This window comes from Canis lupus, chromosome 9, assembly GCF_003254725.2.
Source record: "Canis lupus dingo isolate Sandy chromosome 9, ASM325472v2, whole genome shotgun sequence".
NCBI classification, from domain to species: domain Eukaryota; kingdom Metazoa; phylum Chordata; class Mammalia; order Carnivora; family Canidae; genus Canis; species Canis lupus.
Genome location: NC_064251.1, coordinates 3,257,935 through 3,272,221, shown reverse-complemented (window position 1 = coordinate 3,272,221; position 14,287 = coordinate 3,257,935). Strand labels below are relative to the sequence as shown.

Below are 14,287 nucleotides of genomic sequence, written 5' to 3'. Positions count from 1 at the left end.
AAACCTCTGCTCAAAAGCTCAAAATCCTGTAAGGGGAATTCTAAATGACCTAAAGCAAAACCACATCAATTAGACGGTTACAGCTGGAGATGCAGTTAACACCCAGCCAGCATTTCTTACAATCCTGGACACACGACACACAACTCCTCACATCGACACACAACTCCTCACATCGTCATTTCACACAACCTGTGTGGGAGATCACGAGCTCCATCTCTGGCACACCAGCCCATGTCCACGGCCCTGGGGGAGAGCAGTGTGCAGTTCCTGAGGCCAAGGCTCTTATACACATGAGCTCCTCAAATTTAATAACTTTGAAAATGTGTGTGTGTGTTCATTCATTCATTCATTCCTGGATTCTATAGGATCCTGATTCAGTAGGCATGGCTAGGCTGGGGCCCCAGAAAAAACTACTTTCTTTAAAAAACTTTTTTTTGTGCAGATTATCCAGGTATGGGAACCACCATGCTAATCCCAATTTATTAGATTACAAACTTCAGATAGGTTAAACAAACCACTTCCTGTATATTTATTTTCTTAGGACACTTGACTACTCCAACTATAAAAGGTCTCCATCTGGGGGCACCTGGCTGCTCAGTCAGAGGAGCGTGCAACTCTTGGTCTCAGGGTAAGTTCAAGCCCCAAGTTGGATATGGAGATTACTTAAAAATAAATAAACTTGAAAAAAAAAAAAGTGTTCATCTGCAACATGGTTATTTTACAAGTTTGGATGTCTAAAAGCCAAAAATTCAGAAAATATTTAATTCCATTTTGTTTTTTTGACCACTGATTTTTTAACCCTGGCCTTTCATCCAAATATTTAGTTTTTACACTTTAACAAAGAATGCAGTGACATTTTACTAGTTTAAATGCTTTCTCCAAAGGCAAACAAAAATCCCACTATCCCACAGACTATAAGACTTTTAAACAGAACTAAAAAGTAATTCTACACACAAAGTACACACGCCTACCTTTTAAAAGTTATCCAGATAGACTAAGTCTGACGGCATCACTTCTCCAAAGCAAAATTCATCCCAATACAAGCACTATTCAGCCACCATCACTTTCCCAGACTGTCAAGGAGATCAGACGCTATCCTCCTTTTCTCTGCACCTTCCATGCTCACCTATCAAACTCAAGAAGCTGCCCCTGCCCATTCTCTCTCTCTCTGCCACCCTGGCTGCAGTCCAGTTTTGTTCTGGTGGTGTGGTTTGACTCGAATCCTTATTATAAAGGTTCCTAAGGTTTTCTCTACACATACTGATGTGAACCGATAAAATACACATTTAATAAACAGGATACTTAATGAGCCACCTGGTTTTTCACTCAGCATCAGATGGCCATCCTCCACACCTGTACATACAGATCTAACACTTTTTAAAGAGGGACCCAATACCCTGTAGCACAAACATACAACACTGTATACTGAACCATCTCCTTTCTGATGGGGCAGGTAGCGAGTGCCAGGTTCCGAGTCTTAGAACAATGCTGTGGCACACATCCATATTCACCTGTCAAATCGTCCTGAGACACTTACTCCATGTGCCACTAAGTCTCATGGGGACTGTTTCCTCTGGTCCCGCTGCTCCAGGCTGCAATCAGGTGAGGTATAACCTATTTTTGTGTGGAGATCAACTGACCTTGGGGATAATACAGAGAACTAAAGTTGTGCAAATGTCCTAGAGCCTATAAAAATCCTTTTAAAAATAAAAATTGACTTCTAATTATGTACTTTTCTCTAGCAATTGAGTTTTTAATGTAAAGATGTGATATTTTTATAACCTTTCAAAGTAGAAGTTTAAATTCCTCTTAGGAGAATGCTATGAATACATTTATGTGTTTAAGAAATGGGAGCTTAAGAAAGAACACTAATATTTAGCCAAAAATTCAGTTTTGTAACCCTGAAATCTACCGGGGGTGGAAATTAAACCAAATGAGCCCTTGCCATGAATCTGTGGAAGAGGAATAGCACCTAGCCTGCTTCCCCCACACGGTGAGACATCCATCGTGCAACTCAAGGAAAAGGCAGATGTCTGCGAAAATAATCACCAGATGATGTCAAGCCAACATCTCCAGCCAGACTAATAAACTCCTTCTTCCAATTGAGTACCATTGTTCAGGGATGTTTCCATTACCTGAAACCAGGAAAAATTCTCCTTACTCTCAAAAAATACAAAAACATTCCTAAGAATTGGCAGCAATGACACAGCCTTCCAACTGAACACGTTCCTTGTTCTGGTAATCTGATGACAAACAGGGCTGCTGAGGAGCAGAAACAGGATGGACGGGTCAAAGTTTGCTGCTGTTTTGCACACACTCTCGTCTACCCTTGAATTAGGAATGCTTTTCCAGGACCAGAAATGCTTAGCAAGACCAGACAAAGTCTATACCAGTACCTAATCCTTACTGTCCTCATGGAACATTTCACCAGAAAGGACTAAACTGCCTATCCTCACAAGAAACATCCCAGGGACAAAGACACTAGGGTGGATGTGGCTGGCGGAACAACGGCCCCAAAGACATCCACATCCTCATCCCTGGAATGGGTAGATCTGCTGAATTACATGGCAAAGAGGAACTGATGCAGATGAAATGAAAATGGCTATTCAGCTGCCCTGGAGGTGGGGAGATTTTCCTGATCATCTGGCAGGTCTCATAAGGAGGAGGAGGCAGGAGACTAGTGTCAGAGTGATGAGACAGGAGACAGGGTTTAGCAGCAATTGCCGGGCTTTGAAGATGGAGGAAGGGAACAGGAGCTAAGGGATGCAGGCAGCTCCCAGAAGGTGAGAAGGGCAAGGAAAGAATCTCTCCAGGAACCTCTGGAGAGATCTAGCCCTGCTGACTCCTTGGTTTTAGCCCAGTGGGACCCATTCCAGATTCGTGACCCCTGGAACAATAACAAATTTTGTTGTTTAAAGCCACGAAATCTGAGATCATTTGAACAGCAGCCACAGGAAGGGAATACAGTAACGCCACTCCTTCTGCCTCTCTATGGTATGGAGGGTGTATCTCGAGTCAGAGCTTTCTACCGTGACATCCAGTTGCTTCCCTGATGTTTTAATCATAAAAAGAAAATCAACAACCTATGTCCAATCCTTATCAAACATTTGTCAAACACCTGAACACTTCCTAGAAGTGAGCTCAGGCCACAAATCACCTCACTGTGGAATATAACAGCCCTGCTTAAACAATTTCTCTGCCACACTCATTTTTCTAGAATAATTCTACTTTTTGTCTAAATGTTCTTTTTTTAAGATCTGTACTGAAATCTCTGAATGCATGGAAAGCGTCTCCATAACCCTCCCAGCAACTCAGTAGCGAGGAGCGTCCCACCTGGTTATTGCCCCGACCAGCAGCAGCATGAATCGAGCCCCCAGGTAAAGCCCAGAACCACAAAAGTCTGAAATGGGACATTCTGCACATGAGGTCAAAGGGCTACATTCTAATTACAACTGCAACTCCTGAGCAGACATGGGCAACCTCAATGGCCTTCACCTCCCTGTTAAGTACAGATGGGGAAAGGGAGTACAGCCTGAGAGATTCCTTCAACAAACTCCTACAAAGGGCCGACAAAGTACCGGGCCCGGTACTAGGCATCTGGATCGCGTCGGTAACAAAGCTGGAGGGAACCGGGCACGCACAGTAAACCTAACTGGTAGCAGGCGATGAGTGCCATGGGGGCGAGCCTGGGGAGGTGTGCAGGTGGTCTAATGAACTGGGCAAGTCTCCAGGGAGGCTGGGAACTGGAGCCAAGGCTGGTGGGCAGGGCATTAACCCTGAGGACATTGGGCAGAAGGCACCCTGAGCCAGGGAACTGACAAAGGTCTTAGTGGGGGCCAATGTCGGGTGCCTCCCAGCAAGTGGGCTGAGCAGGAAGCGTGGAGATCTGTGAGGGGTCAGGTCTTGGGGGCACTCTCTGAGGTCAGCAGACTCGGAGGACCCTCCCCTGCGCACGACGGATGCAGCCGGAGGGTGTGTTTTCTGGAGTTAGACCACAGAACTTGGTCTTTTGTTGGGTTATTATAAATCCAGGAAATAATCTTCCAATTATAATCCTAAGAATCTTTTCAGAATTGCATTTCCTCCATGCTTTGTCTGGACACAAGAGGGAAATCACTAAGGTCTTTGTCAAAGTTACTGAACAGAGTGAAGGAGCCCCCCTTTCACATCAGGACAAGTTATGGGGAGAAGGGAGGAGAACCGCCTGGGGAGGAAGCGTGCTTGACAAGGCCACCAAGAGACCTAGAGGCTCGACTCCAAGGAGTCAGCCCAGGGTGCCCAGGCGGTGTGCCTGGACACGACAGTGAGGGGCCCTGGGTGGAAACGGGGGGCCTGCCCCAGGCCCCCTGGTGTCCTGAGCCACAGCCCCCCTGCAGGAGCTTCCACGGTGGGCCTACAAGAGCCAAATGAGTCAAACCTGGTGTTTGAAAGTCCTTCACACACAGCAATATACCGGCATTCCCACTTCACAAAGCTTAGCAATCTAGGCCTCAAAGTCTGTTTCTGCACCTGCACAGCTCAAGTCCTGAATCCCAGTCCTCGGTGACCCACCGGGATACTGTCGTCCTGATGAGGCCCAGTGCAAAACTGAGCCTCTCCTCTGACAGGAGACAAGGCTGCAAAGCCAGAGTCCTGGGTAAGAAGACGCTGGAAGATTCTCTGTCATTCCCCTGAAGAAATACTATTCTTCTGCAGCGCTCTCCCATTTCGCTGAATTTCGTTTTCCAATAGGCTGTCGGGTATCACCACAGAGGGTGAAAGGTGAGGAAGTGGCACGACAAGGTCCCCGTCAGAGGCTGGGGCAAGCTCCAGTGCAGGTCTGCAAGGGGCAGGATTACTGACGTCAACCCTTACCTGCTTACCTGGACTTCCCGGGTTTCAGCTGCCCAAGCACAGTGCATGTTCGGGCTCCGGGATCCTTGGAGGTCAGGCGGTGACACTCCCGGCCACCACAGCAGGCCCTGGGAGGGAGCCCCGGCCTCTGAACCCACCGTATCCAACAGCTGTAGGAGGCAAAACGGGCTCTCCCGTGCAGTCCCACAAACTCCTCGACTTCCACCCTAAAGCGAACAGTGGGCTCTGTCAACCTGAGTCTGCGGAGGAACCCCCGAGCTAGGTTTTCACCACGACACTGATCCAACTGTCCCAAGACCAGACCTCTGTACCCCCAGGAGGGGTAGACAAGGTTTAGAGAGCTTATGCAAGGCACGTAAGGTACAGAGAAGTGGAAAAGGGATCTGGAACGACGGGAAGCGAGGATGGGCAGAAGGCACAGCAGAAGCGAAGAGCAGCGCCCCGGCGCCGACCTCCGCCCTCCGCCCTCCGCAGCAGGCCGCGGGAGGCAGGCTCCAGGCTCCAAGCTCCGTGTGTGCGGCGAGGTGAGGCCCTGAGCTGCCCTGCGCCCCGGAGGCCCCGCCTCGCCTGACCCCACAGCCAGGCGCCCCCCAGCAGCTCCCCCCACACGCGGCCTGGAAACTGCTCCGCCCGTCACCTCCCCTGCTCCGAGCTTCCTGCGAGCGGCCTCGTCCACACCCGGGCGAGGAGATACAGAGGCGGGTGGACGGGTGGGCGACCGGAAACCAATCCAGACATCGAGGGAGAGGACGGAATCGCTGTTTCCTCAGGTCCGAGCAACTGGAGGACAGGTAATGGGAATAAACGTTGAAAAAAAAAAAAAACAACCCAAAGGCAAGTGTGGGGGGAGGCCCGGCACGAGAGGCAGGAGCACGCGTTCGGGGAGGCAGAATCTGAGACGGCGATGGAAGGTCAAGGGGAACGTCAAGGGGAACGGCCAGGCAGTTGAACACGCAAAACTACGGCTAGAACCCAAAACTCGTCTCTGTGTCGTCACCGGGGCTAGCGGAAGCCACTTCGGGAGCGCAGAACATCCAGTAACCGAAGCCAATAGTGCCCGCGCCCACGTGGCCCGGCAGCTGCGCTACGAGAGCCCCACAGACGGAGGGAGCACGAGCCCGGTCCTGCTCGGGCGTTCCGCGGGCCAGGCCCGAGCACTGGCACTAAGACTGGCCCAGAGGAGCTTTCAAAACGTCTATCGAAGAGAGTCTACAGGGGCGCCCGGGGGGCTGGGTCGGGGGAGCATGCGACTCGTTATCTTGGGTGTAAGTCCAAGCCCCACGCTGGGCGTAGCGCTTACTTACAAAAATAATAAGAGCCTGAAGGAGGTACAGTATCCCCAACTTAGAGCAAGGCTCTGCATCCCACATCGCCTGCTCACCGCTGCCCCCCTGCCCACCGACAGTCCACTCATCTGAAAGAGCAAGATGCACACTTGCCTGTAAGGCGTCCTTTTCACACCTGGCTCTGCCCAGCCCTTGAGTGGTGGGCAGGACGCTGTGCCCAGGACAACACCCTCGGCCCTCTTCTCAGTCAGCATGAGATCTCCCTCACGTCCCTGGGCTCCGCTCCCACTCGTGTGTTGCTAAGTTCTTGGGTTCCAGCGACAAATCCAACTGTCTAAATGGACCTCTCTCAGTGGCTGGTCTCTCAACCCCCCCCCGAGCTCCACTCAGAGCAAAACCGAGCACTTGCGTTCAACCGGAGACCCTCCCCAAGCGGTCATCTGAGACAACAAGCTGGCATCCTCTGGAACCACAATGCTATGTCTCTCCCACAATGCTATGTCTCTCCTCAACCCCAGTAAGCAAATCCCATGCTTTGAGGGCCTCAAAGTGTCTTGCAGTTACCGCCCGCATTGCCCACTACTACTGTCTCCACCCCAGGATGGTTGCAACAGCTCCCTAAGAGTCTCCCCACTGCCCATGGGAACCACACTGGGCAGTGGGATCTTCCTAAAATGTAAAATAATCATCACGAAATACCCCGGTTCAACACCCCAGGCTCCTCGTGGCTCAGGCACCAATCCCTGGTAATTCAAGAAGCCCTCCATGACTCTGTCCTCCTCTCTAGAGCCTGTCTCTGGCCTCCTATTCTCCAGGCACAGAGAGCCACGCAGCCCCCCAGGAGGCCTGCTCCCCCAGCCTGCCGGCCCTGGCCCACTCCCTTTGCTTGAAATGTATTTCTCCACCATCTTCACCTAGTTAGCAAAACTCAGCTTCCAACTGTGTCCCATCCAGTTCCACCCCAACTCCAGACAGGACTGCTCTCCTTGCTTACCTAGGGTTTTCAGGTACACACCTGCCACATCCACTCCAACCCTCGCCCTCACAGCCTGTCTCCACATCTGTCTTCTAGGCTCAAAGCATCCCTGACTGCACTGACACACTACGTGCCCATACCAAGCCTATGACGGTGCCGCTGACGAGGAATGGTTTTTTAATAGCCATCACACCAATTCCATCATTTATACCCGATGTTAGTAATTACAATACGGATTGCAACAATGCCAGGGAAAGGCACGCTGCTGAAAGAGAAACCTTGAGGACTCGGGGGAAAAAAAAAAGTGAAAAACAGGAAAAGACTCAGATAAGGGAGGTCATGTCCTGACCCTTGTTACAGGAGCCAGGCAGCCAGAAAGCAGCTCATAGCCACCTCACCCTCACAAAAACAGAGACACATTGTCACACCATCCTAGATAACGAAGAGTAACAAAAATCCCCTACACAGCCTTCAACCCAGCTTACATTTTTTTAGCCAATGCAAAGAAAGAGGCAAAACAACATTACCAGCAGTTTCAGAGGATGTGGGATTCACTTCTTGAACATTTCTAAATAATTTTCCACCTCCTCCATGCCTCTATTATTGCAACTGAAACTAAGCAACAATAATTAGACAATCAAGAAGCAGTGTGGCAACAAAGCAAACGGACAGGTTCAGACAAAGTACTCTTCTTTAGGAACCCAGTGTCCAAACCTTTCATGTGGGAGGGTGAGCAGGAAAGGGGCAGACAGGCCTTTGGGGGATGGACTCCAAGCTGAAGCTCCAACCTGTGCCTCACTGTCCAGCGCAACACACACAGGTACGTTTGCCTCCTCCCTGGTGGAGTGACCTATATATATGCTCTTAACCTTGAAACCAGAAGGCACTCTCCTTCCAGTTCTATACAACTACCTGGTCTTGAATGCATGAAACGCATAAGAAATAATCTATTTGGCAAGACTGTTTTTGATTAATATGTGGGACATTTAGAAAGGACCAAGTATGAGCCTTGAGATCCCACAGACTGACCCAATTATCATTATAACACAGACCAGTAAGAGATACCTAACTCACAACGTCTCCTCGAAAGGAAATGTTTGTATTTGACCAGAAGACAACATATGGGTTGAGAGATTATCAATCTTCGAGAGAAAAATTAAAGAAAGGTAAACTGGTGACTACGATTGGTCAAAATTTCACTTCAACCCCAGTCAGACTGAATATATGTTTTCCCCATGCTGAAAGTATCAGAGTAAGAAAAAGTCACTTGATTTGTTCGAAGTCATTAAAAAAAAAAAAAAAAAAAAGTTAATCTCAAGTAAATAAAGAAACCATCATCCCACGTGAACAGGCAGGTCATAACACAAAAATATTCAAAAGAAACTTTTCTCAACCTAGCTGGTGATCAGTAGATTTAATGAGGTGCCATTCTGTAACCATTAGATTGGTTTTAAAAAAAAAAAAAAAAAAGGCTTTCAAATGCAGATCCTCACCAGTGGCATATCTGCAGTGATACTCAAGTGTGTACCCCCATACATGGCTAGGAACAGGGTAAACTGGTACAGCCCTTTTGGAAAGCAAATTGGTACCATGCATCAAGAATTCTAAAAATGTTTATCCCCTCTGACATGTTAATATCACCCCTGGAAATCTACCTTAAAGACCACAAAACGTGTAATTATGGTAACCTTATGTTCCAGATTTTCTAAGAAAACCTGACTTCATATAATTGTATTCTTTTCCATAAAAGCAATTCACTAAGTGTATAACTAAATTTGAGAACAATGAAAGACATCAATATCATTGAAGAACAAGGAAAATTGGTTTGGCAGAAAGTCAAACATGTACAGAAGAGTGTTCTTGTTTCTGTTTCGGATGGAGAGCTGAAGACAAAAACCCAATCACTGAATATTAACTTTTGCCACATGGAACCTGGTTCAGTCTATTATTCCCTCAACAGTTGCCGCGCTGCTTCTATTGGGTTCCAGGCCCCACGCCTGTTCTGGAAGCACAAAGATGAAACAGCCAATCTCCCTTGCACGCAGCAGGTTTGCACTCACCATCCCGCAGCAGCACCACTGCACGCCACACCTACACCTCATTTCATCTTCTGATGGCAAAAGTTGTGCCCTGGCTAAGATCAACATCTCCACGCCTTCACAGAGACGCTTACTTCTTAAAGGCCAATTCTCTCTCATGTCCAGACTAGGGATAAGTCTAAAGCATATAAAAAGCAAGAGGAGAGCGCCTGGGTGGCTCAGTAGGTTAAGCGTCTGCCTTCGGCTCAGGTCATGATCCCAGGGTCCTCAGATCGAGCCCCACACCGCGCTCCCTGCTCGGTGGGAAGTCTGCTTCTCCCTTTCCCTCTTTGATCTCTCTAGCTCTCATTTGCTCTCAAATAAATAAATAAAATCTTAAAAAAAAAAAAACGGACGAGAGAAATAAAGGCCATAAATGGCATCGTAGATTCAGAGATCTTAAGAACCTGCGCTCAGAAATGTGATGACCTTGTCAGAGTTGTGATGCAGAATCATCACCACTAACACTCCCAGTGTCACTACGGACGACCCCGTCTTTGTCTGCCTCACAACCTGTCCTAAGAGAGAAGTAGATGACGCGTGTGTGACCACTGAAGCAGCGATTCTTGGGGTCAGAGCCTTTTGGGAAGTGAGCTAAGGAGCCTCCAAATATGCATATTTACAAAAACCTTCACATGCAACTTGAGAGCCCCAGAGGCCCATGGCGAAGCAGTCTGAAGGTGAAAAAAGCTCAAGTTCAGAAGACACCAAGGGGAATGGTCACAGGGTCCTTTCTTGGGCAGGGTATCCTATGAAGGCAAAAATACCTCTTCCTTCTGCAAAGAAAACTGTGCAGTCCAGGAAGAATAGTGACCTAGGAAGAAGATAATCTGAGCCTTCGAGAAAAAGTCCCAATTATTTCACAGTGTTTAGAAAGAAACCGGTAAGTCAAAGATCCACCAGCCACAATAGGAACATCTTTCTTCAAACATTTTTCAAAGAAAACTAAGCTTGAAAAGGACTTCTGTTTAACTGTCCCTCCACCCCACACACAGGTCTGCACAATCTGGTGTGCCACGCTACATGTGCAGTGAGCTGGGTTCCTCACCTCTGAATTAACAATCTGGTATTACAGGGAGTATTTACAGGAGGGAGGGCTTCCCAATTCAGTGGTGCACTCACCGGACCTACAGAACACCAAAGAGTGTGCAACTCTAAAACTCATTCTCTTCCTTCAGCATATTATAAAGGAGTTCTGTTCCAAAAGTTTTTTAGGCCCAAACGGCAGCTAGGAAATCATTATCATCTCTCCAAAGACACAGCGTTAAAAACAGTGGTAGCGTCCTAAGCCAACTCCCCACACAACAGAGGTGCTAGCTGCTAAGGGAGCGTCTGGGCAGACATTCCATGTGCTTCATGAGTCTGGGGCACACAGCTGCTTCCGAAATGTTATATGAATAGCTGTCTTATCCCTCAAGGTAAATCCACTGTAAAACCTACGAGGGAAATGGACAGCTCTGGAGACAAAGGGAAACGCTAAGGAGCTGAGAATCTTATTCTTTGTACGATCATCTTAAGCTATTAGGTACTTTCTGTGTCGTGAACCTTATGAGTGGGAAGTCTTTGTTAATTCAATCTTTTTGGTTCCTCCAAAATACAAAGAAGATGACATTTTTAACCATATAAAGGGGAAGAACAAACTTCTTTCTCATCTTTAAGTGTGGTCAGCAGAATATCAGCCCCCAGAGATGTCCACGACCTGACCTCAGAACCCATGACTATGTTACGCTATGTGGCAAAAAGTGGGATTACCCTTGTACAGCTAAGGTCGTTCATTATGGGGATCCCTGGGTGGCGCAGCGGTTTGGTGCCTGCCTTTGGCCCAGGGAGCGATCCTGGAGACCTGGGATTGAATCCCACATCAGGCTCCCGGTGCATGGAGCCTGCTTCTCCCTCTGCCTATGTCTCTGCCTCTCTCTCTCTCTCTCTCTCTGTGACTATCATAAATAAATAAAAATTAAAAAAAAACAAAAAGGTCGTTCATTATGCTGGATCATCCTGGTGGGTCCAATGTCATCACACGGGTCCTAATAAAAAGACGCAGAGGTCAGAGAGAAACGAGACGGGGCTACCTGCTGGCTTTGAAAAGAGAAGGTGGCCCAGCCAAGGAATTAAGGTGGCCTGCAGAAGCTGAAAGAGGCAAAGAAACGGATACAGCCCTAGAGCCCCCTCTCCACCCCCCACCCCCCAATAAAAAGGGGAGCACAGCCCTGCAAACACCTTGACTTGAGCCCAGTGAGGGACCACATTTGGACTTCTGACCTTCAAAACCACACGATCCTAAGTTGATGCTGTTTGGAGCCACTGAGTCTGTGCTAATCTGCTACAGCTGCCCTAGGACACGAAGGCACCCACTGCCGTTACCCCTTCCAAGTGCAAATTCATGTCATGCCTGTTGGCAAAGCAGTCACCGTATTAAAAGCAACCAGACCAACAGCTTCCTGCCTGGTGGGTAAGATCTCCAGCTCGCACAGGGCACGAAGAGAGCCTGGCAGGTCTGCGGGGTCCCACAGAGATTAAATGGCAAGAGAAGGCAGACGAAACAGCAGCGGGCAGAGCTGGAGGAGGCTCCTCCTGTGCAGAGAGAGGTTTGGAGGGGATGAAAGTCCTTGGGGGTGGGGGTCGGGGGTGATCTATATATACATTTTTTCCATCACAGAAGGAAAGCACCCAAGGCTTTAACTTGGGAGGTAAGTAGGGGGCAGGTGAGGCGCTCTGCACGCCCGGCTGCCAGCGGGGCTCGCGGCAGCGCACACTCCCTCGTGCGCGGCTCGCGGTCAAGTGCAGGTCACACAGCCACCTCTTCCCCGCGCCCCCGGTCCCCCAAGGACTGACTTGTGCATAAACAAGAAATAGGACCTGCCCCGGCGGATCCGCGCGGCGGCGCCGGCACGTTCAACTCCGCTGCATCCCGGGCTGCGACCCGGCCACACAAGTTCGCCCCCGGGCCGAGCCGCCGTCCTTACGTCCCCGCGGGCACCGGGCTAGCGGGCGAGCCCCGAGGTGCCCGGACGCCCCCGGCGAGCCCCGGCCAGCAGCGCGGGGAGGGGGCCGCAGCGCGGGGTACGGTCGGCAGGCGGGGCTGCGGGGCTGTCAGGGGCGATCCGCGCCCGCCCAGACGCAACTTGGGCGTCCCCGCCGCGGGGCCCGGCCGCCCGGGGGTCAGGCGGGGGGCGCGGGGCGGGGGGGCGCCCCGGGGTGGCCCGCGTGGGTGCGCCCCGCTCGGAACAAAGACGCGGACCCGGCGCGCAACTTGCGGACCCACCGAGGCCCGCGCCCAGGGGGCGGTGTCGGGGGCCCCGCGCGGCCTCCCCCCCGGCCCCCGCCGCCCCCCGGGGGGACCCGCAGGAAGCGCACGAGGGGGCAGCCGCCGCGCCCGGGCTGCCCGTACTGACCGTAGCTGTCGTCCTCCTCCATGGTGCCGGCGCCCGCCTCGCGCCGGGCCCCGCCGCTCGCCCTCCGCGTCCCGCCGCGCCTGGCCCAGCGCTCCTCCGCCCGCTCAGAGCCCCGCCCCCGGCCCGCGCCGCCGCCGCCGCCGCCGCCGCCGGCCCCTCGCCTCCCGCGGGGCGCCCCGCCCGCCGCCCGCGCGCGCCCCGGCACGCGGCCGCCGCCCGCACGCGCCTGCGCACGCGCGCCCGCCCGGCCCCGCCCCCCGGCCCGAGGCCCCGCCCACCGCCCACGCGCGCGCCCCGCCCGGCCTGCCGCCAACCCCAGGCCCGCGCCTGCGCACGCGCGCCCGCCCGGCCCCGCCCCCCGGCCCGAGGCCCCGCCCACCGCCCGCGCGCGCGCCCCGACCGGCCTGCCGCCAACCCCAGGCCCGCGCCTGCGCACGCGCGCCCGCCCGGCCCCGCCCCCCGGCCCGAGGCCCCGCCCTACCGCCCACGCGCGCGCCCCTCCCAGCCTGCCGCCTACTCTAGACCCGCGTCTGCGCACGCGCGCCCGCCCGGGCCCCGCCCCTAGGCCCGAGGCCCCGCCCTCCGCCCACGCGCGCGCCCCTCCGGGCCTGCCGCTGACTCCTAGACCCGAGCCTGCGCCCGCGCGCCCGCCCGGGCCCCGCCCCCGGCCCTGAGGCCCCGCCCCTCCCGCCCCCGCGGGCCCCGCCCATCTCGGGTTTCGCAAGGGCGGCGCGGCGGGAGGCCGCCCACGGGCCCAAGGTCGCGCGTCCGGCCACTCAAGGGCAGGGTGGTCCTCGCTGACGTCACCCTGGAAGGTCGCGCCGGCCCCCGCTCGCCCGGGAGGGCCCTGTCCTTGGACTCGTTTGCTTTTGTGATCCAAGCGCTAGCCCAGGAGTGTCCTGACTTCGCTGCTTATTTGTACATGCGTCCCTTTCCGGAGCTCCTCAACAGTCCTGGACCAAGTTCCAAAGCGAGGCATCTCGTCTCCCAGCAGCATCCCGAAGCCACACGTTTCTGGACTGTGCCCTGCATGACATTCGCCAGCACCGGGCTTACCGGTGCCCCCGCCCCTGGTGAGCGAGATGCCCTTTCCTGGCCAGGGCAGGAGCTCCGCACCTGCAGGTTGGGGACCTCTGCTGTCCTCCTCAGCAGGTATCGGCTTGCATTTAGCCAGTGAGGGGACCAAAGAGTGAACTGGAAATCCGTCCTGAGAGCTCTCAAAGAGCCAGAGGCCAGGGCACACAGAGCAGAGGACCAGGCAGTGGGCTCCCTCCCCGACGTCTCCCAACATCACCATGCTACACCCCACCTACCCTACCGCGTTCCTACCTCACCTTTTAAAGGAATTACTCAAAAGATAGAAAACAAACAAACAAACAAAAAAAAAACACAAGGGATTGAGTAAGACACTACGAAAGTTGGAGGCTGTTTTCTCCGTGACCAAAGGGAAAATCCCAATGCTGCAGAATGAAAGCCCCGGAACCCACCAGCTCCCCTCCCGATGACTGGTGACTCCCCACCCAGACACAGGGCAGGGCCTCAGGAACTCGGTGGAGATCCACACAGACCTCTGCAGGCTTAGAGCACTCACAAAAGGGAGGCGAAGATAAAGCCCTCTTCCTGTGGGCCCTCCTGTCCCCAGTCCAACCCTGTCTTGGCTGACTTCCCTGCTGGAACCGTTCCTTCCTGACAGTGCCA

At 52.7% G+C, this 14,287-nt stretch overlaps 1 protein-coding gene across 4 annotated transcripts in view; it reads right to left on the bottom strand.

Moving 5' to 3' along the window:
- CYTH1 (cytohesin 1) overlaps positions 1 to 12,721 on the bottom strand; it is a 77,824-nt gene extending 65,103 nt beyond the window's left edge. For 2 of the 4 annotated variants that reach the window (XM_049113864.1, XM_025468185.3), the window contains exon 1: positions 12,590 to 12,721. In XM_049113864.1, the coding sequence (XP_048969821.1) occupies positions 12,590 to 12,611 (22 nt within the window). In that variant the 5' untranslated portion in view covers positions 12,612 to 12,721. The remainder of the gene's footprint in view (positions 1 to 12,589) is intronic. The other 2 variants (XM_049113863.1, XM_049113865.1) reach the window with 1 other exon arrangement.
- Between the last annotated feature and the right edge of the window lie 1,566 nt (positions 12,722 to 14,287).